General features: G+C 51.9%; 1 protein-coding gene across 2 annotated transcripts in view; it reads left to right on the top strand.

Annotated features, from left to right (window-relative positions):
• Positions 1–402: 402 nt before the first annotated feature.
• Positions 403–23,938, top strand: part of STX16 (syntaxin 16) — a 127,032-nt gene continuing 103,496 nt past the window's right edge. The window contains exon 1 of one of the 2 annotated variants that reach the window (XM_078651845.1): positions 403–750. In XM_078651845.1, coding sequence (XP_078507971.1) covers positions 619–750 — 132 coding nt within the window. In that variant the 5' untranslated portion in view covers positions 403–618. The remainder of the gene's footprint in view (positions 751–23,938) is intronic. The other variant, XM_078651846.1, reaches the window with a different exon arrangement.

The raw sequence follows: 23,938 nt of genomic DNA, 5'->3' as shown, positions 1-23,938 counted from the left end.
GGCCACTTCCTGGACTTCCAGCCGACAAACGTCACACGACGGCCATCTTGAAATTAACAGATTTCATAAATATTAAGATAAGAAATATCAACTCCCTTCGGAAACTTAACAAATTCGTAGAAATTCCTGCCTTTTACCTTACGAAGTGCACAATTCATCACAGAAAATAATTTAAATAAATCCATGTTACGTTTCAATATGTTACATCAATATGTATTTTTTCCAGCAGTTTGGCAGTACAGTTTACCTTTTCCGTGGAAATTTGCATTTATATATCTTTAAGATATGCCTAAAACCGAGAACTAGTAGAAAACTTCCAAAACTCTGAAGATCTCGTATCAGAAGTCGTCGTTTCAAGATGGCCGATCGAATATTTCTCCAAAGCCGGCGGTGTCACGTCTAGTCCTTCTTCTAGGTCCCTATGCCTGACAGCTCTCCGAACCTCTGGCTCAGTGTTGCTGCAGGACTGGTTTCTGCGGCGCGTACCGCGGAATTCGTCAGTCTCTGCAGGAAGCAGGTCTGGGATGCCGGCTCTCAGCCCTTCCATAGTAACGGGATAAGCACCCGTGGGTGGCCCCGTCCCTCGGGCGGGTTGCCCCCTTTCCTCCATCCTTAAACATGGCAACCCGCCGCCTCACCGAGGCCTTCCTGCTGCTGCGGAACAACGCGAGCCAGAGCCGGCAGCTTCTGGCCGAGCAAGTGAGTAATGACTCCTACGGCAGCCCTCTGCGATCAGCAGGCCATGCAGCGGTGAGTCTGCCTTCCTACCCCTCTCTAGCCTGCCCAAGGCCTCCTACACTTCATAGTGTGATTTCCGGTTTGCTGTGCTGTCCCATATTTCTGTAACGCCTGCAAGTATGCCTACTTGCTAACTCCTCCATAGTGCCCTTGCCCTGCTACACCCCCATAGCAAACATGCATGCCTCCCAGAGCCCTTATAACCATCTAATGCACGCCCTCTAGGACAGCCCCTCATCTCATTCCCGATTCAACAAATTCACGTCCTGGGAGTTCGCTACGCCTCAGTGGGTCAGGCGACCTTAGTAGAATTTAACCTGCCTATACATATATATCACTATAGGGTAGGTCTTTATTCTTGGCCATAACACGTCATTCGAAACTTGCTACAGCCAGGCCCAATAGATAGCATCTCCAAATGTGCTTTGAAGGGTGCCTGTTCTTTTTTCCTACCTTCTGTAGCTTGTGCAGGTGGGATAGTTCCAACCTACCCAGAGATGTAAACAAACCCAACCCATTTCTCTGATCAATTTGGGGCGCTTCTATGTTATGTTATAAAATAGAAAGTTGAGTTCACTGGGTGCGCCTTTCCTGCCATATTATAGTAAGCCTAATGGGGTTCAAGGTCCTCCCACAAACGTACAGCCCTCCTTCTCAACCTTTGGCACTAATCTCATCCTAACTTTCTGTAGCTCACCTACTGGATGCCTTTGCCTACTTACCCCCTATGCTGCTCTGCCCCGCCAATCATGATCTCCTGCTCTTATGTAACCTGTCTAACAGTCTGTCTTTGCCTTCTACTTCTCTGGGGAACCTCCTTCGGACACCAAACCCTGTGTAACATGCCCTACGCAGTACTCATCGTACCTTTCTCTCTACAAATACATGTTGGAATGCCAGTATTTTCCTGCCTATCTATTTCACACCTGCCAGGATGCATTATATATACCTCTACGGTGTGCATTGTGAGTACGTCCGCACTTGGTTCTAAGGATTGCTACTTGTGTCCGCTGTAACATGTCTTTTACAGTCTTAAAAGCATAACTGTGAGAAGCGCTCCTAGTATTTTGTTGTGCCCGAGATCCGTCAACCTGCCTGTGGTGATGGGGTCAGGGCCTTGGCACTTGGGGCATTGGGATACAATGACTTGACAGACACTCTGGGATCGGGTTGCCGGGAAGACCACGAGCGATCTTCCCCGGGGTTTATTATACCCTCGGGGCGTGCCCGCCCTGAGGGGTGAAGTGGATGCATGGATGGTGATACATTGTATGGTAGAGCCCGCCTGGCTCTCTACATCCCTCCTTCATTTCAGTCTGCTTCATCACCAGTTCTTGGTCTTCAGGGGGAGGTACACACAAAGTCCCGTAACTTGTGGCTTGGGCCAGGGTTTGGCCGAAGGTTGTATCTTTGGCTTCGGCCCTTTGGTGATGGAGTGTCCCCAGCCGGGGACACCTCTTCTTGCGCTCCGCAGGTCGGGGAAATGTCGGCCAATGCGCCCGGCAACGGCAATGGATCTTGGTTTCTCCTCTGGTCTTCGACCGACATTGGATCATCAGATCCTCTCACCGATGACGAGGCTGTTGGAGACAGACCGGCTTGTTGTGGCCCGACCTCTTCCTCCTCGCCCCGGTCATCTGTTCCTCCCCTTGCTGGTTTAAAGCATGACACATTTCGCGTGACTCTTTGTTCGCCTTTCTTGACGGTCACCATGGTTCCTTTGATCCTTTCAACGGTCCACAAGTCTGGTTCATAGGGGGTCCTATACTTCCATCCGGGGTGTCGGTCATGGACCACTACGGTGTCACCTTCCTGTAGATTTGATGTCTTCGCACGTCTGGCCGCACTGGCCTTCTGGTTAGTTACATCTCTTCTGGACTGAATGGCATCCCCATCTCGCTCAGGTGGTGTCCACGTGCTTGCGGACGGGATGATGTCCCTGGGGGCCCTTTTGAACAGTAAATGGGCCGGGGCACACTTGGTTGTGCTGTGGGGCGTTTGTCGGTACGCTCCCAGGAACCGGTCTAGAGCTGATTCCGGATCTTCTCCTTGACTTACGGCAATCCTCAGGGCTCTATTAATGGTCCTCATAAGTCTCTCCACCTCTCCAATGGCCTGCGGCCACGAGGGGGTGATTTTCCGATGCTTGATTTGGAGGGCGTCCAAGTAGGCTTGGAAGTCTCGGCCTTGAAAGGGAGGACCGTTGTCAGTTTTAATTTCCACCGGCAATCCCATGGTCGCGAAGATCTTGTCTAGATTCCGTTTAACATGGGGAAAAGCCGTGGAGGGGATCACCTCCACCACCGGGAACTTGGAGAAAGAGTCCACTAGAACCAGGGTATGGCGACCATCCGGGAAACTCCCGAAGTCCAGGCTTAGGTTGGTCCAGGGCAGCGTCGGGGAGGGCTCCGTTATAACGGGGGCCGGGGCGGGATCTCCTCCGGTGATTAGACACGCGTGGCAGGCCCTCACCATCTCTTCTACTTTGAGGTCCATCGCCGGGAACCAGACTCGGCATCGCAGCCTGGCCTTTGTTTTGGCCATTCCCTGATGCCCAACGTGAGCGAGGGACAGAATCCTGGGATGGAGGTTTTCCGGTATCACAATTAGATGCCCTCGTAGAACCACATCTTCATCCCCGATGCTCAGTTCATTCTTGATCTGCCATATCTGCTGGCGGGCATGACTGACTTCCGGCCTGAGCCCATGTATTCCATCCAGGAAATGTGCCCATTGGTTTCTCCTGAGTGCGTGCTTGACTCGGCATAGTGTTTCGTCTCTTTCCGTTGCTTCCCCAATTTCTTTCAGAGTCATTGTCTCTGGACACGCATTTTCTGAGATCAAGCGCACAAAAGCGTCTGCATCTTGACTTTCCTCAAGTCTAGTGGCTGGTTTGGTGCAGTCCGGGTGTCTTGACAGATAGTCCGCCGGGTTGTTGACCCCCGGGCGGAAGATGACTTTGAAGTTATAGCCTTGTAGCTGGACGGCCCACCTTTCGATCCTTGGAGGGGCCAGCCTCGCTGATCCTGCAAAGAGGGGCACAAGGGGCTTGTGGTCCGTTATCACCCGGAATTCCTGGCCGCATAGGTACAAGTGAAAATGTTGACACGCCCATTTGATGGCCAGGGCTTCTCTTTCGATCTGTGCATAGCGGGTCTCGGTGTCCGATAGAGCCTTGCTGGCGTACGCCACCGGTTTCCAGACATCAGCTCCGTATTCTTGAAGGAGCACCGCTCCCAGGCCCACCGGGCTCGCGTCGACCACTAGTTCAGTCTTCCTCTTTGGCTGGAAATACGCCATCACAGTGGTGTCCAGGAGGCTGTTCTTGATAGCTTGGAATGCCACGTTCGCCGCCACGGTCCAGTCCCACTTTTGATCATGGCGGGTGAGTAGCCTCAGTGGCTCGGCCAGGTCTGCAAGGTTGGGGATGAACCTCCCGCAATACGTTGCCATCCCGAGGAAACTCCTGACTTCTGTGGGGTTTTGCGGGGTGCTGGCAGCCCGGATGGCTTCGGCCTTCCTGGGGTCAACCTTCAGGCCTTCTCGGGTGAAGATGTAGCCGAAGAAGTCCACCGAGTCCTGGTAGAAAGCACATTTGGATTTGTGGAGTGTCAGGCCTTGTTCTGATAGCCTTTTGAGGGTCGCTCTCAGGTGTACGTGGTGTTCTTCAAGCGATCCAGAGTACACCAGGATGTCGTCACTCAAGTTGATGACCCCACTCAGTCCGGATAGCACCTCTCTGATCGCATTCTGAAATACTTCGGCTGCCGAGGACACTCCGAAGCTTAGTCGTTTATACCTCTTTAGCCCGACGTGTGTGGAGAAGGTTGTAATGTAGCGGCTGTCTGGCTCAAGCTCCAGCTGGTGGTAACCTGCGTTTAAATCGAGTTTGGAGAACCATTTGGCACCGTTGAGGTCCGCTATGATGTCATCCATGGTAGGGGTGATATGCCTTTCCCTCCTCACCGCTACATTTGGCAGACGCATGTCCACACACAGCCGTATCGCACCAGGTTGCTTGGGCTTGGGCGCCACGACGAGTGGAGAGACCCACGGTGTGGGCCCGGTCACCTTCTCGATTACACCGAGTTCTTCAAGCTTCCTCAGCTCCTCCTCCACCTGCGGCCGCAGGTTGAACGGGACACGCCGGTGCCTTAGGGCTGTCGGTCGCACAGACTTGTCTATGTGTAGTTTGAACTTCTTGTTCTTGAGTTTCCCTAGTCCTCGGAACAGTTCTGGAAACTCCTCCATCAAGAACTCTGCATGTGATTGGTGCACCTGATTAGCGAAAAAAACTAATCCGAGGTCCTCGGCGGTGTGGCAGCTTAGTAGCGTGCCTTTCTTTCCTTCCGTGACGTGGAATTTAGCTACCGTGGAGTATTCCCCTTGTCTGATTGTTGTCGTGATCACTCCGCGCAGCGGCATGGGCTCCGTTCCTCCATAAGTGTATATTCTCGCTTGGGACGGTACCAGTTCGGGCCTCGGCATCATTTGGTTGTACTGCTCCGAGTCCATAACATTTACGGATGCCCCCGTGTCTATGAGTGCTTGTACTGTCGTGCCATCCACCTTGACTGAACACATCGGTGGGGGTCTTCTCCTCGTGGACGCTGCGGATGCTCTGCCCACGTATGAGACGACGTAGACTTCATCGTCTTCATCATCCTCGTACCACTGAGGCCGTTCTTGAGCATGGCTGTCTGGTGGCGGGTTGGCATCTTCTTCAAGTGACATATGATGCACTCTCCTCTGTATGTTTCTCGGCCTTGACCCTGCTGGCCTGTATTTTCCGCCTCGGCATACCTTTGCGAAGTGGTTCATCCTGCCGCATTTGGAGCACGTGCGCCCTTTTGCTGCACACGCTGCGGTGGCGGAGTGGGCCTCCCCACAGTACCCGCACAGATTCCTTGTCGTAGGCACCTGATGCGGCCGACTCGCCGCAGGTTTCCGGTGGATTGCTTCCACTCTCTCCGCTTTGATCTGCACTGGTTTGGTTTGTGCGGGGGTAGCTACCGGGGTGTATAGCGCCGCCTCCATCTCTTCAGCCCTCACGTCTGACAGCTCATGCGACCTTGCAAGGATCAGGATCTCATCGAGCGAAATCCCTGGTTGGCGCAGGATTAGTTTCCTGAGCAGCTTAGAACGGCACCCCACAATGATTTGATCCCGAATTTCCTCACGCGGGTCTGTGAACGGGCAGGTGTTCGCCAGCCGGCGTAGCCGTGCGTAGAACATGTCTACCGACTCGGAGCCCGTTTGCCACGCCCGTTTGAATTTAAACTTTTCGAAATCATTGTTTAGCTGGGGGTCAAAGTGTTTGTTTAGCGCGGCCACCGCGGCCTCGTAGTCGCCGTCACCTCCTGTGTTGGGGAGCGTCTCAAAAAGCTCGTCTATCTCTGCTCCACCGTATAGGATCAAAAGGGACCTCTTGACCTCGCCATCTGTCTCCCTGGTGCCCTTGAAATAATGATTCAGCCTGCGAACCCACGCCTTCCATCGCACCGCCGCAGTGGCCGGGTCAGATGCTTCACTGAACGGCGGCAACGGCGCCGCTCCTGCATGGGTATGATGGCCAGTCTGCGGGCCTGGTGTTGCGGCTGGGGCCTGTGCTGGGATGGGTCCTGCTTGGACAGGTGGTGGAGGCTGTGCAGCCTGTGCTGGTGCCTCATCCTGCAACACTGGGGCTCCCTCGTTCTGGGACATGGTGCGTCCTCTATTAATTTCCAACTATGTATTTACGTATAATTTAATTATTTTTTTCTTCTAAAACCAGTACGCTGATAGGAGCTTTATTTCAGTATGCTGATAGGAGCTTATTTGTAAATTGCGACACCCATTGGGGCTCAGTGTGCACCTTGTGAGGGAGTTGACAAGCACGGTCGCGCTCCTCGCGCCTTTCCTCAGCCAAAATCATATATAAATAGTGACGCGTGCAGTACCACTGGCAGCCACTGGGGGCCGCCACGCGCACGATCTCGCTCTTCGCGCTCTCCGCGCTGGGTCCAGGGCAGCTGACAGGAAGATAGACTCCAGAGGAGAGCGTTGCCTGAGGGAGAGGCTCAGGAGTCTGTTGAGCGTCTTAACAAAGCGAGAAGCACATGAGGCGGGAGAGACTCCTGAGGGAGCTAGGCGAGCGTCGTCTGACGCACTCACTGGAGCAAGGTGCGCATGAGGCGGGAGAGCGTCGCCTGAGGGAGAGACTCCTGAGGGAGCTAGGCGAGCGTCGTCTGACGCACTCACTGGAGCAAGGTGCGCATGAGGCGGGAGAGCGTCGCCTGACGCACTCACAGGTGCGAGGTGTCCAGGAGGCGGGTCGGAGGCGTGACGCGGAGCCTCACCGACCACAGCAGCCGGATTCTCGGTCCGGCGTATGCCTCGACACAGGCAGCCGTCGCCCGGACAACCAACAAGGTAACCAAGAGGCGCTCGCAGGGGGGGCAATGATCGCGCACTCACCCTGGGCGCTCCGCGGTCCCGGCCCTGCCAGCTGAAAGCGCTTCCGACGGGAAGGCGCGTGGGCAGGCCGCGGACCGGAGCAGAGCGGGAGCGGGCACCGTGATAAGATGACACTCCAAGACGTATCCAGCACGCGCAGGGCAGTCCGGCCTCGTCGCCAATGTGGTGATGGGGTCAGGGCCTTGGCACTTGGGGCATTGGGATACAATGACTTGACAGACACTCTGGGATCGGGTTGCCGGGAAGACCACGAGCGATCTTCCCCGGGGTTTATTATACCCTCGGGGCGTGCCCGCCCTGAGGGGTGAAGTGGATGCATGGATGGTGATACATTGTATGGTAGAGCCCGCCTGGCTCTCTACACTGCCTACCCTTTTTTTGGCTTCAATGTGCCCATACGTTCCAGCCCCTCTATAGCCTCCCTGTCGGGTGCACATGCGTCACTTTCTAGAATGTCCAACATCTCCTACCTTGTAGCTTGCTTTCGTTATATCTTTTAGCTTCTTTATTCATGTGAGGGTGTTTCTACCATAGTACTTTTGGAGTACTTCCCTGCGATTGAACTTGGGGAGATGCCCTTTTTTTGCACCCTACTGTGGCACAACATGTGTTGTGTGTGCCCCCTGTCTTTCTCCTTTCTAGATTATAGACTGGTATCTATACAATTCAGTGTTGGCCCTGCAGATCGTGCCTGATAGGGGTCAACCTTCCTTGTTTTATGTATTGTCTGTCGGCAACATTTCTTTCTGCAAAAGTGAAAGAAGGGGGTTCCCCAGTGGGTTTCTTTCGGGATGCAGGCAGGTCGTAGGGGGAAAAAGGAAACTGAATAAAGAACAAGGCACGTACCCCGCCAATTGATCTAGTGGTCCCGAAACTGGGATCCCAATATATGTGGGGTGATAATTCTAGGAGTTGGCACTGCACAGGTCAAAATTTGCACAATTCAAATATATGCAAGAGAAGATTTTTAGCAAAGATATATGTATTTTTATTTTTTTATATGTACACTTTTAGAATTGATGTAGAAAAAATATTTTTTAACATACATAAATAACACATAATATTGCACAACATACATAGGAGATTGGGAAAAGATAAAAGTGACAAAGATGCATTTTCACTTTGAGACCTACCCAGCAACAATTCACACTTCAATCATACTTTCATTCTATCAGATTCTCAACAAAATAATCCTACCTAAAGTTCTATCATTCCACTTACATTCTTCCATACATTCCCATCGTTCTGTTGTATGTCACACATGGATGGTAGATATGTGGCATAGAACAGAATATTATTCCAGACAAATAATCTTAGTACGGCCCCTAATTAATATAACACAGTATGCCGTATTTCTGGAGACATGAACATTTCTTTCTGCATCTCTGAACCTGGCAAGCCTTTTGTCACTCATCACGCTAGTATACACCTACTAGTACCTTGGGCACTCTTAGCCATTCATATCATATACTCATTGTCCCCCTGCTGCACTCTGTCTCTACTGTGGGCAGTGCTTAATTTTTAACAATAAATACATAATAGCACAGAAGTCCAAAGAGTCTTCTGCCCAATGTCGGGGTTGCCATGTATCAACACTGTAAGCTATTGATTCCAACTAATGCCTCTGTTTTTTCCACTGCCTATATTTCCTGCCTATCTCACTCTTGCAAGTTCTTTATTTTCTCTCTTAATTCGCCTGTTACTGATTATGTTACATGTCTTTCTCTTCCTTCACTTTCTGTCGTGTACCTCTCTCTCTTGGTCAAAGTTTTACAATGAAAAATAAGTCCTGGTCCCCACAAATGAGTGTCGGCGATCACTACTTGTAGCCATCGACACAAATAAACACTGCCCTGTGGGATGCTATATCCTCCTATCCCTGCATCACTTATGTGCAGCTCCATGCCATGAGTGTTCCTGTCCTCAGCACTTTAGTATGCCTGTGTGGCTAACGCTTCCTCTCGCTGGAGGTCCTTGTCTTATCCCTCCATCCCTTTATAATGTTTTTTCCAAACTTCTCCACCCTTCTATTTCTGAGTAGTGCAAATTTCCTGTTTCCACTCTTGTGCTTTTGCCCTTAAGCCATTTTGTTGTTTGCTAGATATAGAGGCTCTTGCTTACTGCTTCTCTACAGCTTACTGGTGGCAGTGGCTTAGTCCTCCTATCAATCTATTGTATACACATGTGGCCAATTCTTCCCTCCTGCTAATCTCGAATGTGCTTGCTGAAATTCTTCTAGTACTAACCCCTCCATAGAGCCATCCATTTACCCCAGAACTCTGTCCAGTGCACCATGTCCTGCGGAGTTCCCATATGGCATGCTTTCTGGATTGCCTTGCTCTCCTGTAGTTTGCTTATGAAGGTATGCGTTTGTCAAATCAATCTGTAATGTTTCTTGTGGGCTTTCTTGACATCTATCCCCTTTACTTTTGTGCTTCTATCCCACAACTCAGCTATAGCTCACCAATGTCAGGCCTCAGTACAGGAAACCTGTGTGGATAGCCCTTCTCCTGCCACTCTTCTAGGGGTCTGTGTTTGCTGTCCAAACTTTCTAGAAAGCACCTGAGGGAATGTTTGTCCTTCAGTGCACATGTGAGGGTACGCCTGTCTGCAGAGCTACCCTGCCTTTTCAACGTACCAAGAGAAGTGTATCTGCCTTCACCCCGATTTTGTGTGAATAGGGATGCAACACCTTTTCTACCTCTCTCTACAGCACTTCAGCTGCTCCGTGGTAGCTCACACTTCAGTGGGTATTTTCAGCCTGTCCTCTGGTCACTTTAACATGTCTGTGAACTGATCCTTTTCTCCAGCCTCTCTGCACTACACCTCTTCGGATGCGTCCCCCCTCCCCGCCCGCCCATATGACGAGCCTGCTTAGGTGCATTTGGCAAGACAGGTGAGATTTGTCTTCATCCAAGATCACTATAGGTCACTATAGAATGCCCCTGGATTCAACTTGCCTCATTCCTCTCTATATTATGCTTAAAGGGAGGATTCTCTCTTCATCTTCTTTGCTTGCCCCCCCCCCCCCCCCCCGATTATCAATTCTGACATCTTACCCCTGTGTAAACCTTCCATTGTTTTTTCATCCTCCTTTCCATATAGCACACCAGTTAGTAGTGCATGATCTTACACTTCACAGTTCTTCTACATGGATGCTACTGCCTCGGGATGCCCTATGAGAATGTGTAGTTAGTCAGTTCTTCCTTTCTCTCACCCCTGGTGATTTGTCTACAGAGAAGACCATTGGCCTGCCACTTCAATATAACAACCTATTTTGATGGGATTAGTGCTCTGGGAGATGGTGCATTTCTATCACGTGTGACATCTGTGTACCCAAGGGAGTCCTGGAGACCTTTGCCCTCCCATCTCTAAAGCATGCGTGTGCAGTGAAGAGCACCTTGTACAGTTTGATGTGGTGAAACAGGATTTTTGTTAATTTCATAGCAAACCTTAAAGAGTTGACAGTTTGCAGTGGTTGCTTGGGAGGACAAGACTCTTAACAATATATGTGTCTATCCGGTCTGTACGTTGCTTGGAGAGATGATTTTGCTATGCCTTATGCATGCCACCTGCCCACCTATATATGTATGACGGGGCTGACACCAGCAGCAGACACAACTAATATCTTCTACACAATGATCTTGGCGCATGACACCTGCTACTATAATACGTGTAGTGACTGTCACCTTCTACAGGCTGCACTGGGGTACCAGACACCAGCAGTCCGTTCATTTTATGTACCATGCATAAACGGGAGCGGACTTTCTATTAGGTTAGCATGTGGAGATAAATACCTCCTTTTTGTGAGCCATAATCTATCCAGTCTTTGGCTCAATTTATCTGCACCCTTCCCCATGTAATAATGAAAACCTTACAGAAGATACATGTCCACTAAAGTCTGGCATGGAGAATCAGACCAATTTAGAACACATCATCTCCTTTACCTTCACTGCCAACAAAACACATTTATTTCAACAGTGTGCGAGTAGAACTGTCATAGGGGGCTTTGGAAGTGCTCAGATGGCAGTTTGTGTGCTAGGGTATTGATAAAACCGAACTGCTTGATGAAAATAAAAAGGTCTGTTTATTGGCTTCTCGCAATCTGTAGGAAACAGTCACGCATTTTAAAACAAAAAAATGCCATGTTCCATATAAAGTCGCTCAAAATATTTCCCCCTTTTTATCCAGCACCGCTGTTTGAAAATGTTTGTTCTCTCACTTTATGCCTACTTGAGCAATGCGTACATCCAACAATTTAACAACTTTTTGTGTACTTGATTTGAGGTTTGTAATTCAAAAGACACACCCATGTTTTTTTGGGAACGGGAGATATGTGGTGCTGTTCACAGCTATACTTGTGGTCCACTCAAATCTCTCTGGCCACCTAAACCTTCTCTTTCTTGTTCCCCTGTACAGTGTTTTCAAAACGTGACAATAATGGGCAGGAAAATATACCCTCCGTAGAAATCCCATTTCACTCTTTGAAGTGCATCCTTCAGTTCTGCCTTCTTGAGTAGGCTACTGGAGGACTTTTAACCTTTGTGCACATCGGGCTCTACTTCGTAGACTTAAGCAAATTCACAGCGCAGCTCTTCAGTTTCTTGTGGGTTTTTTTTTTCAAAACCGTATTTATTAAAAGTCCAAGCAGATCAAGTGTACAGCACCCCAAGAGCAGGGGAACACGACAAGATGCAAAGTACAGTAGAAAATACGTATGGCTCAAACTTTCGATTAACCCCAACCCGCCCCTGTATCCCCCCCTCAATCCCAACAGTACCAACTACCCACCCCTTATCCCACCCTAACCCGATGCACGTGATCACAATCAGCTGCAGAAAACAAGAGAAAACACACTAAGTGTCTTGGAGCTATCTGGGCCCCGAGGCTTCAATCATCAGACATACCATCATCCGTTACATTGGGAGGATCTAAGGTCAGGTCCCTGTAGTCCGCCCACCGCTTCCAGATCTTGTAGTGTTTCCTAGGGCAGCCCCTGGCCTCAAACACCGGCTTTTCCAGCCCCATGAGGAAGTCTAAGCCCGCCTTCCAGGCGCCAAGTGGGGGGGCACGGTCACTCTTCCAGGCCCTCGCCAGGTCTCTCTTGGCCACAACAAGGCCCAACAGCAGGAGATGGCGCTTATAGACGTTACCACCCACTTGTTCTAGGACATGAAGAAGACCCAATCGAGGTGTACGAGGTAGCTCCCACCCTAGCACCTCCGACAGGCAGTCCCATACCCCACTCCAGAACCGGACCAGGCCCACACATGACCACACAGTATGCACTAATGTGCCCCTCTCGGCCCCACAGCGCAGGCAATCTGGGGAAGCAATAAGGCCCGCCCTCCACAGTCTCTCCCTGGTGTAATAGGCCCGATGCAGGTATTTAAATTGTATGAATCTCAACCGTACTGCAATAGCCGCCCCCCGGGGGGATTCCAGCGCCTCTCTCCAGTCATCCTCATCCAGCGGTCCAACATCCATCTCCCAAGCGGCCTTCAACGACACCAGGGAAGAGGAGCAGTGAGTGACCAGCGATTGGTAGATTTTCGAGACTTTTTTATCCCCAAGGTCTCCCATGAACAGTTTAGCCTCAACGGGGCTGAAGTCTGGAAGCTGGTCTAGCTCCACCAGGCTCGGCGCCAGCGCATGGCGAAGCTGTAGGTACTTAAAAAACTGGGTCTTGGGCATCGCAAACTCACCGCTGAGCACTTCAAAGGACTTGAGGGTAGTCCCGGTAAGTACGTGGCCAAGCGACGAGATCCCTATGGAGTCCCAGCCGCCAAACCCTTGCAAAGAAGCCAGCGCCGGGAGTCGCCCGTTGTGCCACAGCGGAGTTTCGGCCGTCAGCCGTCCCCACCAACCCATTCGACGTAGTGCCTGCCTCCAAATCAGGAAGACCACTTGGGTCGCATGAGGCAGCAACTTCCGCCGCCCCGCTGAATACAAGAGGGTATGGAGCGTGGCACCTCCCATCAGAAAGTGTTCCAGGGCATACGCCGGGTCGTCGCGGCCCCCGTACCACCACTCATTCAAGACCAGCAAATGAGAGGCTTGATAGTAGGACAATACGTCCGACGTCGCGAGGCCTCCACAGTACGTGGACAAAAAGCAGGTCCGCAGTGCCACCCTAGAAGCACCCCCAGCCCACAAAAACCGGCCCAATAGGGAGTTCACACGCCGGAACCACTGCGGGTCCACTCTGTATGGATGGTTCTGCAGTTGGTAAAGTAGTCTAGGGAGGGCCACCATCTTAAAAATGGCAGATCTGCCATAGATGTTCAGAGGCATGCGCGACCACGTCTTAACGTCGGATTGAACCTTGTCCCACACCGGTTGTACGTTACGCTCCCAGGCAACAGCGGCAGACTCCGACAGGAAGACTCCGAGATACTTCAGGCCACCAACTGCCACCTGCAGATCCACTGCCCAAGGAGACACCTCGCGCCGGCCCCCCAACAACCAGAGGGTCGATTTGCGTGGGTTAAGGTATAGTCCCGAGACCTCCCCAAACACACGCATTATCTCCAAAATACGCGGGCCTGAACGATCCAAGTCTGTCAAAAAGAAAAGAACATCATCCGCATACAGCGCGATTCTGTCCGTGAGGCTCGCACTCCACACAAAGCCACGAAGCTGTGCATCAATGCGCACCCAGGCCGCCAGCGGCTCCATGGCTAGCGCAAAGAGATACGGGGACAGGGGGCACCCTTGCCGGGTCCCCCTAGCAATCGGGAATTTCTCCGAAATGGCGCCCGAGACACGCACCGAGGCCGTGACGTCGGTGTACAGCAGTCGGACGTACGAGACAAAAACTGGGCCTAAGTTGAGGCGCGGCAACAGAGCAAAGAGGTATGTCCAACTGACAGAATCAAACGCTCTGTCGATGTCTGCCAGCAAGAGCGCCGCCCTCTCCCCAGTCGCCCCCATCGCACTGACCGCCACCTGCGCCCGTCTGATGTTGTGCCTTGTCGCCCTGCCCGGCATAAATCCCGCCTGATCCGGGTGAACCAGATCCGTCACATACGGGAGGAGGCGATTTGCCAACGCCTTAGCCAATAATTTGGCCTCAAAATTAATAAGAGAAATCGGGCGATACGACTCGTGCCTGTCAGGGGGCCTACCCGGTTTCAGGAACACCACTATTTCAGCCTGGCGCCAGTCGACCGGCAAGCAACCACCCTCCCGCGCCGCCTCCAAAGCCTTCCGGTAGTGCGGTCCCAGCTGCAAATGAAATTTCTTGTAGAATTCGCTAGGGAAGCCACTCGGTCCCGGCGCCTTGCCTGTGTTAAGCTGTCCCAGCGCATCGCCCAGTTCCTCCGCCGACAGGGGAAGGTCAAGGGCTGTCCTGGCCTCGTCCGATAACGCCCGGGGGGGTAGGTCAGCTATGAATTTGTCGATCGCCTCCGGTGGGAGACAATCACGCGAAGCGTATTGTACCCTGTAGTAGTCGGCAAAACTCGCCGCAAGCGCAGCAGGGTCCGTCATAGCAATCCCCTCCCCGTCCGTAAGGCCCGGCAGAGAGATCGGCTGTAGAGTACGCTGACACAGGCGGTGAAGCATAGTGCACGATTTGTCACCCCACTGATACACCCTACTGCGCGTGGCCAGCCAGGCCTGACGAGCCTCGTCCAGCAGGATCGAAGCATAGGAACGCTGCGCCTGGAGAAGTAGCCTGAGCGCCACATCCCCTGCATTGTCACCACACTGCCCCTCCAAAGTTCTCACCGCAGCTGCAGCCGCTACAGTGGCCTCCTGACGCCCCCGACGGGCGGCAGCACACCAGGCGATGTCTACGCCCCGTAGCGTGGGTTTCATGGCCTCCCAGACCGTCACACTGTCCATGCCTTCGGTCAAATTCTCCTGCCAATATCGGGCTATCGCACCGCGCAAGTGGGTTGTATATTCCGCCCGCTGGAGATGCCACGAAGACATCCGCCAACGGAACGGCTGACGGGGTTTACATAGTGCAATCCGCACTGCGACCGGGGAATGATCTGACAATCCACGGGGCTGGATCACGGCCTGCTGCACCCTATCGAGGAAGGCCCCGGAAACAAACACACAGTCTAGTCGGGAAAAGGAGCCATGCACCGCCGACACAAACGTGTACTCACGCGCCCTGGCATGCAGATGTCGCCATGCATCTACCCAACCGAGCCCATCACTCATAGCTCTCAGACGAGTAGGGGCAGGCGCCCCCGCGGCCACTTGCAGTCTCTGCCTGTCCAGATTCACATCCATCACATCGTTCCAGTCACCCCCTATGACAGCCAGGCAGTCCGGGATGTCGGCCCATAATTCAAACAGGCGCTCCGCTAGAGACCACTGCAGGGGGGGGGGAGCATACACACTGCCGAACACTACAGGTTCCACTCCAATCATGCCTTTAACAAACACAAACCGACCCTGGGGATCAAGCCAATGGCGCTCATGAACATAAGATAAGCGTCGATGGATGAGGACAGCCGCCCCTCTCGACCCCCTGGTAAAGCCTGCATGGAACACCTGGGTATAACCAAAACGTTGTAGACTCAGCACCTTCGTCCCTAACATATGTGTTTCTTGCAGTAACATGACATCTGCCGAGTCCCTCTTACCCCAGCGCAGCACTGCCCCCCTTTTAATTTTGTCCAGCATGCCCCTGACATTCCAGCTAAGAATCCTCATGGAGCCACTAACAGGCGCCGCTCCTGGAGAATCACCCATAGTCACGGTGGGAGAGCATCTGGAAATCCCCGGACCCAGCCCAAGCACCCAGTAGTACAAAAACCATAGCAGCAAAAATCACGTGCATCCCTATCCAACCACCCTGTACCCCCCCCCCCCCGAACACCCACACAACATCCTCAACCACCAACCCCCCGCCTATCCCCCCTCCCCCACCCCTATACCTCATGAAACAGTGAAGTACCTGTCGCGGCATAGAGAGCCCCGGGCCCAAAACAGAGCGCCCAAGGTCCCCCAGGCCAATGGATCCCCCCATACTCCCCAACTAACAGTACCTCCCCTCGGGGCCCCCCTCGAACATGGGAGGAATGGGCCGCCCATGGGTCAGCACCCCGAACCCCATTACTCACATGTGGCCCACCGCTTAAGTGCAGCGGGACAGAGCAACTATAAACATCACGCCCATCCCCCGCGGGACCAGCCACGACCCAGACCACCCCACACCACACACCAGCCCATCAATCAATAGCGTCACCCCTACGGCCACCAGTCCAGGCCAGAAACGAAGGACATGCAGGAGATAGGAGAGGGCCTTACGCCCCTCAGGTCCCAGTCCCAGACTGAGCAGTATCTGACTGTGCACCATCCAGTAGGTCACCCCCGGAGCGGGAGCGTCGTCGCGATCTGGACTTCCGGCGTCTCTTGCTCCCGTTGGAAGAGTCGCCCCTCTCCGGCGATGACCCACGCGATGCTCCGGAGTTCAGGCCCGGCTGGGCATTCGGACGGATCCTGACAGTCTCATCTGTCCATCGAAAAACCGCCTCCGGGGTGTCAAAGAAGTGGGTCTTGGAATGGAACACAACACGCAGACGTGCAGGGTACAACAGCGAATACTGAATTTTCAATCCACGTAGCTTGGCCTTCGCATCCTGGAAGGATCGGCGCTGCTGCTGCACCAGCCTGGTATAGTCCGGAAAAATCATGATCCTGTGACCCTCAAACGACAAGTCCTCCTTCGCCCTTGCTTCCCTAAGGATCACATCCCGGTCATGGAAATTGAGGATCTTAGCGATGACCGGGCGCGGTCGCTCCCCCACCGGCGGTTTCTGCGCCAAGGCTCTATGGGCACGCTCCACCACAAAGCAGCGCGATAAAGCGTCCGGGGGAAGCCAGCTCTCCAACCAGTGTGCCAAGAATGAATCCATGGACCCCTTCTCACAATCCTCCGGAAAGCCCACAAAGCGCAGATTATTCCTTCGCGCCCTCCCCTCCGCATCCTCGACACGGAGCGCCAGCCCTTTTTGAATCCTGGCCATGTCCTCCACCTTCTTTTTCAGGGCCACCACATCATCCTCCACTCCAGTAATCCGGGTCTCGGTTTCGGTGATGCGGGCCACAGCATTGCGGAGATCTTGACGCAGCAGCATGACATCGGCGCCAACGGCCCCAATCTTGGCATCAAGCATGTCCCTGGACTGCGTAATGGCGGCCATCAGGGCCGCATTATCAGGGCCCGCGTTCTGGCCACCACCGGAGGCCCCGGCTCCTCCACTGGGCCCCGTGAATTTATCAATTGTCCCTTGCTTGGCGGACCCGGTGCCACCTCCTCCTCTCGTCATGGTGAGCAGCAAGGAAAATGACCACACCGCCTCAGTGGGGGGCCCCTCGTCGACAGCAATGCAACAGGTACGGCCACTCAGGGGGGCCAGGGAAACTCCGTCGGGGTGCAAATGCCGCCTCCAGTGAGCACCCCCAGCACACCAACACCGCAGCCCAGCTCCAGGCAGCAAGTCCCAGCGGGAATGTCAGGCAGGATAGTCCCGGCACTAGGGAAGGGCTTCCAGGATCGCAGACTGGACCCCACCCCGGACCTATGAGCCGGGACGCGCAGCGGAAGGCTCCAGGAATCGGGGACGTCCAGCCCCGTCGACCGCCTGGCCACTCCACACCCCACCCAAGTCACAGAGCAGCGGCCAATGCAGAGGAGGGGGGGGGCGGGGGGGGGGCACTCACAGTTCGTCACGGGCTATCCGTAGGAGACCTCCACGCACCATCCGGGCAGCAGGCTTGTCCCCCCAGGTACCACCAGCTCCGGCCAACCAAGACCGACGTGGCGTGCAAATCACGAAGACTCCATCCGCTCTGAGCCCACCTCTCGATCCAGGAGCCAGGGAAAGCACCATCCGGCGAAGGCCCACCAGACTGGCAGGCTGCAAGGACACTCCAGCGAGGCAGGATCCAGCGGGGACTCCCTCCGTTGTCTCACCGGCCCCAAGCAATCCTGGGAACAGGCCCGGGGAGTCGCGCCTCAAAGCGCACGTCACGAGGAGAATGTAAGGCCACCGGGCAGTAGGGGGCGATCCGCGACCCAGTCCCTCAGGGTCCCCCCGGACGATGGCAGCGGTCACCGTTCACAGCAGGTGCCGCACTGACCCCAAGAGCCAACCTCCGCGACCCCCGGTCGCACAGTCACGGACCGGCCCGGGGTCGCAAAACTCGAGGCCCCGGTCTCCCGGGGTCCACACAGGCCGCGGCGTCCCCACACCGTCCGGGGAACACCCCAGGGGTAGCCTCCGATGATCCAGGCACTCTCAGCGGTCCCCGCGGGCTCCGGTGCCGATGCCGCTGGGTGAGGGTGTTCCCGACCGGCACAACCGCCGGCCGACTGTCTCGGGTCGCAAAAATCGAGGCCCCGGCTCTACTCGTGGGCAGTAGGCCGCACCTCGTCACCAGCAAGTGTGGGTCGCCGGAGCAGCTGAGGAAGCGGGGCGGCACTCCGGACAGCACTCGGTGTCACCCGGAACACTGCCAGCACAGGTAGGGTAGTTTGCGGGGCTCGGGGGCCAGGATATCAGTCGGATAAGGTGTGGGCCGGCGGGAGCTCCTCTAAGCTGCGACCGCCATCGACGCCCTCCAAGCCACGCCCCCCTTCTTGTGGGTTTTAACATTTTTTTTTTTCTAGAAAGAATACTTTTCTCACTCTCGAACCAAGATATTGCAGTTCAAGTCCGTCCACGCTACCCATATGGTGTTCCATTCTCAGGTCCGTCTGTCCTCACTTCCAATTTTTCCACTTCTACTCAAGAGCATGCGTCCAGATTTCTCCAATTGTTCCACTTATACTCCAGATCATGCATCCAGATTTCTCCAATATGAACTCTCAACTAGCAGTGTCGTACGTGCTAGGTAAATCCATCTTTGAGGTTCATGATAATCTCCAGAACTCCCTTGTCCATCCAAGAAGTGAATGACCTAGAACAGTTCCACAAACAAGTGATTACTTGGTTTTTCTGTGGTGAGCCTTACTTTTTATTTACCATTCTGACTCCTTGGAGTGTATCCACCCTCAGGTCTCGTCAGTGTCCTGGGAGTGCTCTTTAAAATACTTTTCGTTATTTGGTCATCAAGAGTGTAACACATTTTCTTTTCAAACGGCCTTTCAATAAAAAAAACACTCTTATTATAATATTCTGTAGAATGATAATTATACACCTCGTTTCTCTTAAAAAAAAAAATTTAAAAAATCTCTAGCTAAATTATATACTACTGGTGGTTTCAACGTCAAGTGGACTCAAGAGACCTCCCCTCCCCAATATACTTGCAATTTTCTAAACTTTTCACATTTATGCTTTGTATTTTGAGAAGGCTTATATTTCAAGCGAATTAATTTAGGGACATTTTGAGTATTTTTCAGTCAGTCTCACTATTGTTGCATAGTATTCTGCTTTTGATATCTGATTCGCCCCCACCTCGTTTGGTGATGGGACAATCTTTAGTTGTATTATTAAAACATAGTTATCAATATGTTTCGGTTTTGTTCTCAAATCTTCGATAATGTCCCTGCATATTAGTAGGAAGTTTTGCCCCAGTTGTACCTGGATGTCCTCTTTATCGAATCATATTTAGCCTTCTATTGTGTTGTGAGGTTCATTAAAAAGTAAACTGTCAGAATTAAGTTTTCAGTATCCTATATACAGACCACATCCCATATACATTCCTTTCTCTCTTTGTAGGTAACCACACCTTTTATAGATGACTAAAACATAGCGTTTGATAGCTTTCTAGATTTGCCGTTCTAAAGATGTTACTTTTCTCCTTGAATTTGAATGTTCCTTCTGACCTGATCTCACTCTTGGTGGCAAGCATGGCATAAGGCCACATTTTGATCAATGCATGGCCCATTTAGACTGCATACTTCAAAATGGGGTTTATGGCATAATTTTATTGAGCTTTTAAGTGAATCCCCAAAATTGCCCCTACTAATTTAAGTGTCGTCCATAGTACCCATGGAATGGTGACAGCATTTACGAAGTTTGCTGTGTGGTGTTGCATGCCTGTAGATTTTATTTAGTGTTTTTCTTTTTTTCCATTGTGTGCAAAGTCTGGCATATTTACTACATCTTTATGTGCCGTTTGTGAAGCAGGTGTGCAGTGGTTGAGAGGGTACACAAGATATAATGCAGTTTAATTTTAATTTCTAGTATTTATATAGGACAGCCGGCTTTAAAACAAAAGCAGATTTACTGGCTACTATTGAACAGTGTGGAGTGCATGACTGTCAATGTAGACTTTTCATACGTTGTAAAAATGAAAAAAATATGAGAAGGGTGAATGAGTATTTTTTGCGGGGATATGTCCCATGGAACCTCTACTAGAAACTCATTTGTTATTTTCTTCTTTTGGAGCAGTGGTGATAAAAGCTGGTGTGGGAGTTCATCCATACTCCGGGGATATTGGAAAGAATGCGTGTTTGCAGGCTTTCACCAGGCATTTTAAAAAAAATCTTGCCGCTAGGGCTGGGTTTGGCTCTGGGTAATACAAGATAATATACTTTCTAGAAAAGGAAATCAGATTCCTTGGTAAGGACTATCTTGCAGATGAAGTGATAAGTGTTTATAAAGTAACTGGCCCGGTATGGGGTGCAAATTCAGCTACATGAGATTAGACTAAATGTGGTACAACGTTTGGATTTCTTCGACCGGCCACAGAGTGGCAATAGCCTTGTCAGTGTGTGGCATTGCATTTGTGTGAACATCAAGCAGTTTGTTTGCTGTTGAAGGTGATGCAACCAAGTAGTATGTACATTTTTATGAAGTACTGTATATTTGCTGTTCATTCACCCCCAGATTTTTAGCCTAACTTGGCTAATGACAGTGTGTTTGTTTTCCCGATTTAAACACGTTTGCGGGAGAAAAAAAATTTCTCGCAGACCTGCAGGGCAAACTCAACAGTTTTGATGCATTGGCTATCAGACTGGTGTGTTGTGTTCATTATTGGAATTGTAGTGTGGCAAGTGCTCCGCCTGTGCCTTCATGAGCCCTTGATGGTTCTTTTTCTACCAAAATGTCTGCATCCACCGTGAATGTGATTAGTAAAGTTAAGAGAACACAGCCATACTACAGTTGACTGTAAATACTTCAAATGTTACTAATAATAAGGGTATGGATCCATTGGAGCTACCTTGATGGAAAAGGGAATTCTGTTTCGCCGCTAACTTTGGGGGCACAGGAGAAGAAGTTATGCCTGAAACTTATACATTGATGGATCAAGCTTTTTAAGTGTTCCAGCTCGTTTAACCCCCGTGTCTTTGGCTCCTATCTCAAAACTTCAAATCAGCAGTTGTGGTACATTTTTTCAAGAGCCCATAGCTGCCCTATCCTTCCAGCTGAACTGACACCCAGTCTCCCAACCCCCCTGTCTTTTTCAAAGCACTTGAAAGAATATTGTTTAGTCACCTTTCTACATATCTCTCCGTCTGCCTTCTTACGTGTCTCCAATCAGGCTCTCAGGGTTTCTGCTCCATCAAGGCTGCCATTGTCTCCTATTTGTCTGCACTTGTAGCATCTCCTCTATTCTTATTCGCAGAACTTCGTTGTTGCGTTTGGGACATACTCTTTCTTCCTCTGCATCACTGGTTCAGTTCTTGGCTGTATTTTATCTTCTATGATCTATCTGGTGCTCTTCCCACTTTCTGCCCACACCCATACTATTGGGTGTTCTTCAAGGTCCAGTTCTATATCTCCCATTGCTTTTCTCCAGACATTACCTCCTTCAGTGACGAAATAACCCTCTTTGGTTTCTTGTACCACAACTATACACACCATCATTCATACCTAAAGTTTGGACTGCCATTTCACACTGGTTGACCCTCTGAGCTGTCATGCTCATAAATCTTTATAAATGGAGATCGTTTCTTCAAGTCTCTTCTGGTCAAACCACCCTACCAGTATACCCTGAAACTGCACTCCTTCACTACTGATAGGAGTCTTGGAAGGTAAACTTTTAGTGATATTTAACTTCAGAATGAGATTTAAGCCCATCTCCTAGCAACTTGCATTGCAGCAATACATGAGGTATCGAAAATGAGGAAGATCTACCCTCTCCTCCCTTTATACAGTCAAGCCCATCAACTTGTATCGTCCACCCTTCCCCGTCATTGGCTTCATGGATAATCCCTTTCATTCTCTCCAGACATGTAATTTACTGTCATCAGTCTCACTGGCTATCATCAAACGAATATGACACTTTACCCTGCACGCTTTTACAACGCGTGCCCTTACCTCGCATTTTTTACTCTGCAATTCTTTTACAACGCAGGTCTTTACAACGCAATCAATTACAACGCATTGTCCATTACAACACAATTTACTATTCTAACTCTACCGGTGCATTGTAATGGGGAATGCGTTGTAATAGTTTGTGGTGTAAAGCCCTGCTTTGTTAAATACTTTGTGTAGAGGAGCCAAGATGGCCGCAGAGACGGACGTGTGATCTCCTGGCTCCCTGAGCCCTTGCTTCCCGCACAATGATCCTGCTCCCTATCCTGTACTTGTGCTCCGGCGGATTGAAGACGGTAGATTCCTGATTCTGAAGCTGCCCCTCCGGTGTCTCTACCCGCCCGGCAGACTGAGAACCGTCGAGAGTTGTATGGGGGACGACCCTGGCCCGGACCCGTGCGCTACATCACAGAGCGCCGCGGCCGCAGGGGCCGATTACCCTGAGGTGGCGCCGATATCCTGAACGGGCTGATGGGGGAGTTGGCCTTTGTGTTGGCGTGCCCTGGTGACTGTCTCCGCCTGCCGCCGGGAATCCTGACTTTCTCCTCACGGAACCTGCGGTGAGACGCCCTTTCATTACCTAGCGCATGCCGAGGGCACCTCAGTGACCGTATCCTCCCCGCTGCCTCGCCTCTCCGGTGTCGACCGGCAAGGAGCCCCCCCCATTGTTGGCATCCTGTGGATGTGGACCTATCCTGCCTCGGGGGAGCGGCTCATGGTCTCCTGCCCGGGTACGGCCTGAAATCGCCGTATGCTCGATGGGGAGAACCTGAAAGGCGGCTCCGCTGTTGTGATGGCGGCTGTCCGACATTTTCGTCGCAAATCTGCTTTGGGAGCTGCTTTGTCTGAGGAGGCACGTACTACGGAGGAAATGGAAGACCGCACACATTTTACCCTCACCTCTGTTCTCCTGGCTTTATCTGAACTCCGGTGTGAATGGCATGCGAGCTTGCTGCAGTTGAGGAAGAGGGTCGAAGGCTGCTTGGCTGGATCGGAATACCTCCTGCCCATCCTCTCCCCCTGCTCCGTGGAACGACCTCCCCTGATCCCGGTCGGTGCAACATTGTTGCCGGAAGCGAGTGGACTTCCTCGACAGCTTCGTGGTGTTCCTGGTGTTCATGAGACTGAGCTACAATGTTCCCGTTTGTATATTGCTACGATGTCTCCCTCCCCAGCCCGGAGTGCGACCCCTCACACGGAGTTCCAGGGGCTGCTGCCGCTACGTTTGACTATCCTGCCTGACTGTGTTTCTTTTGTGGGGACCTCATTGTTTGCCGCTATGTGTGGTATTGTGGGTTTCATCGGGCTGCTCGATTTCAGTACTGAATTGGTTTGGGACTGGCGTACTTTATTTAGTCCTCAGACTTTTTTCCATTGCCGAGAGTGGCCATTTTGTCCCTTTGTTCTTATGGGCGAGGGCTCTCCCCTTCTTCTTCTTGCTGGATCAGGCTTCTCGGGGTGGGTGGGCGCAGGGGGACGTCCCAAATCGGGCCAGGGCTAGGCTTTACTCAATG

Source organism: Lissotriton helveticus, chromosome 7 (assembly GCF_964261635.1).
Source record: "Lissotriton helveticus chromosome 7, aLisHel1.1, whole genome shotgun sequence".
Lineage (NCBI taxonomy): Eukaryota > Metazoa > Chordata > Amphibia > Caudata > Salamandridae > Lissotriton > Lissotriton helveticus.
This window is presented reverse-complemented; position numbering and strand designations above follow the sequence as displayed.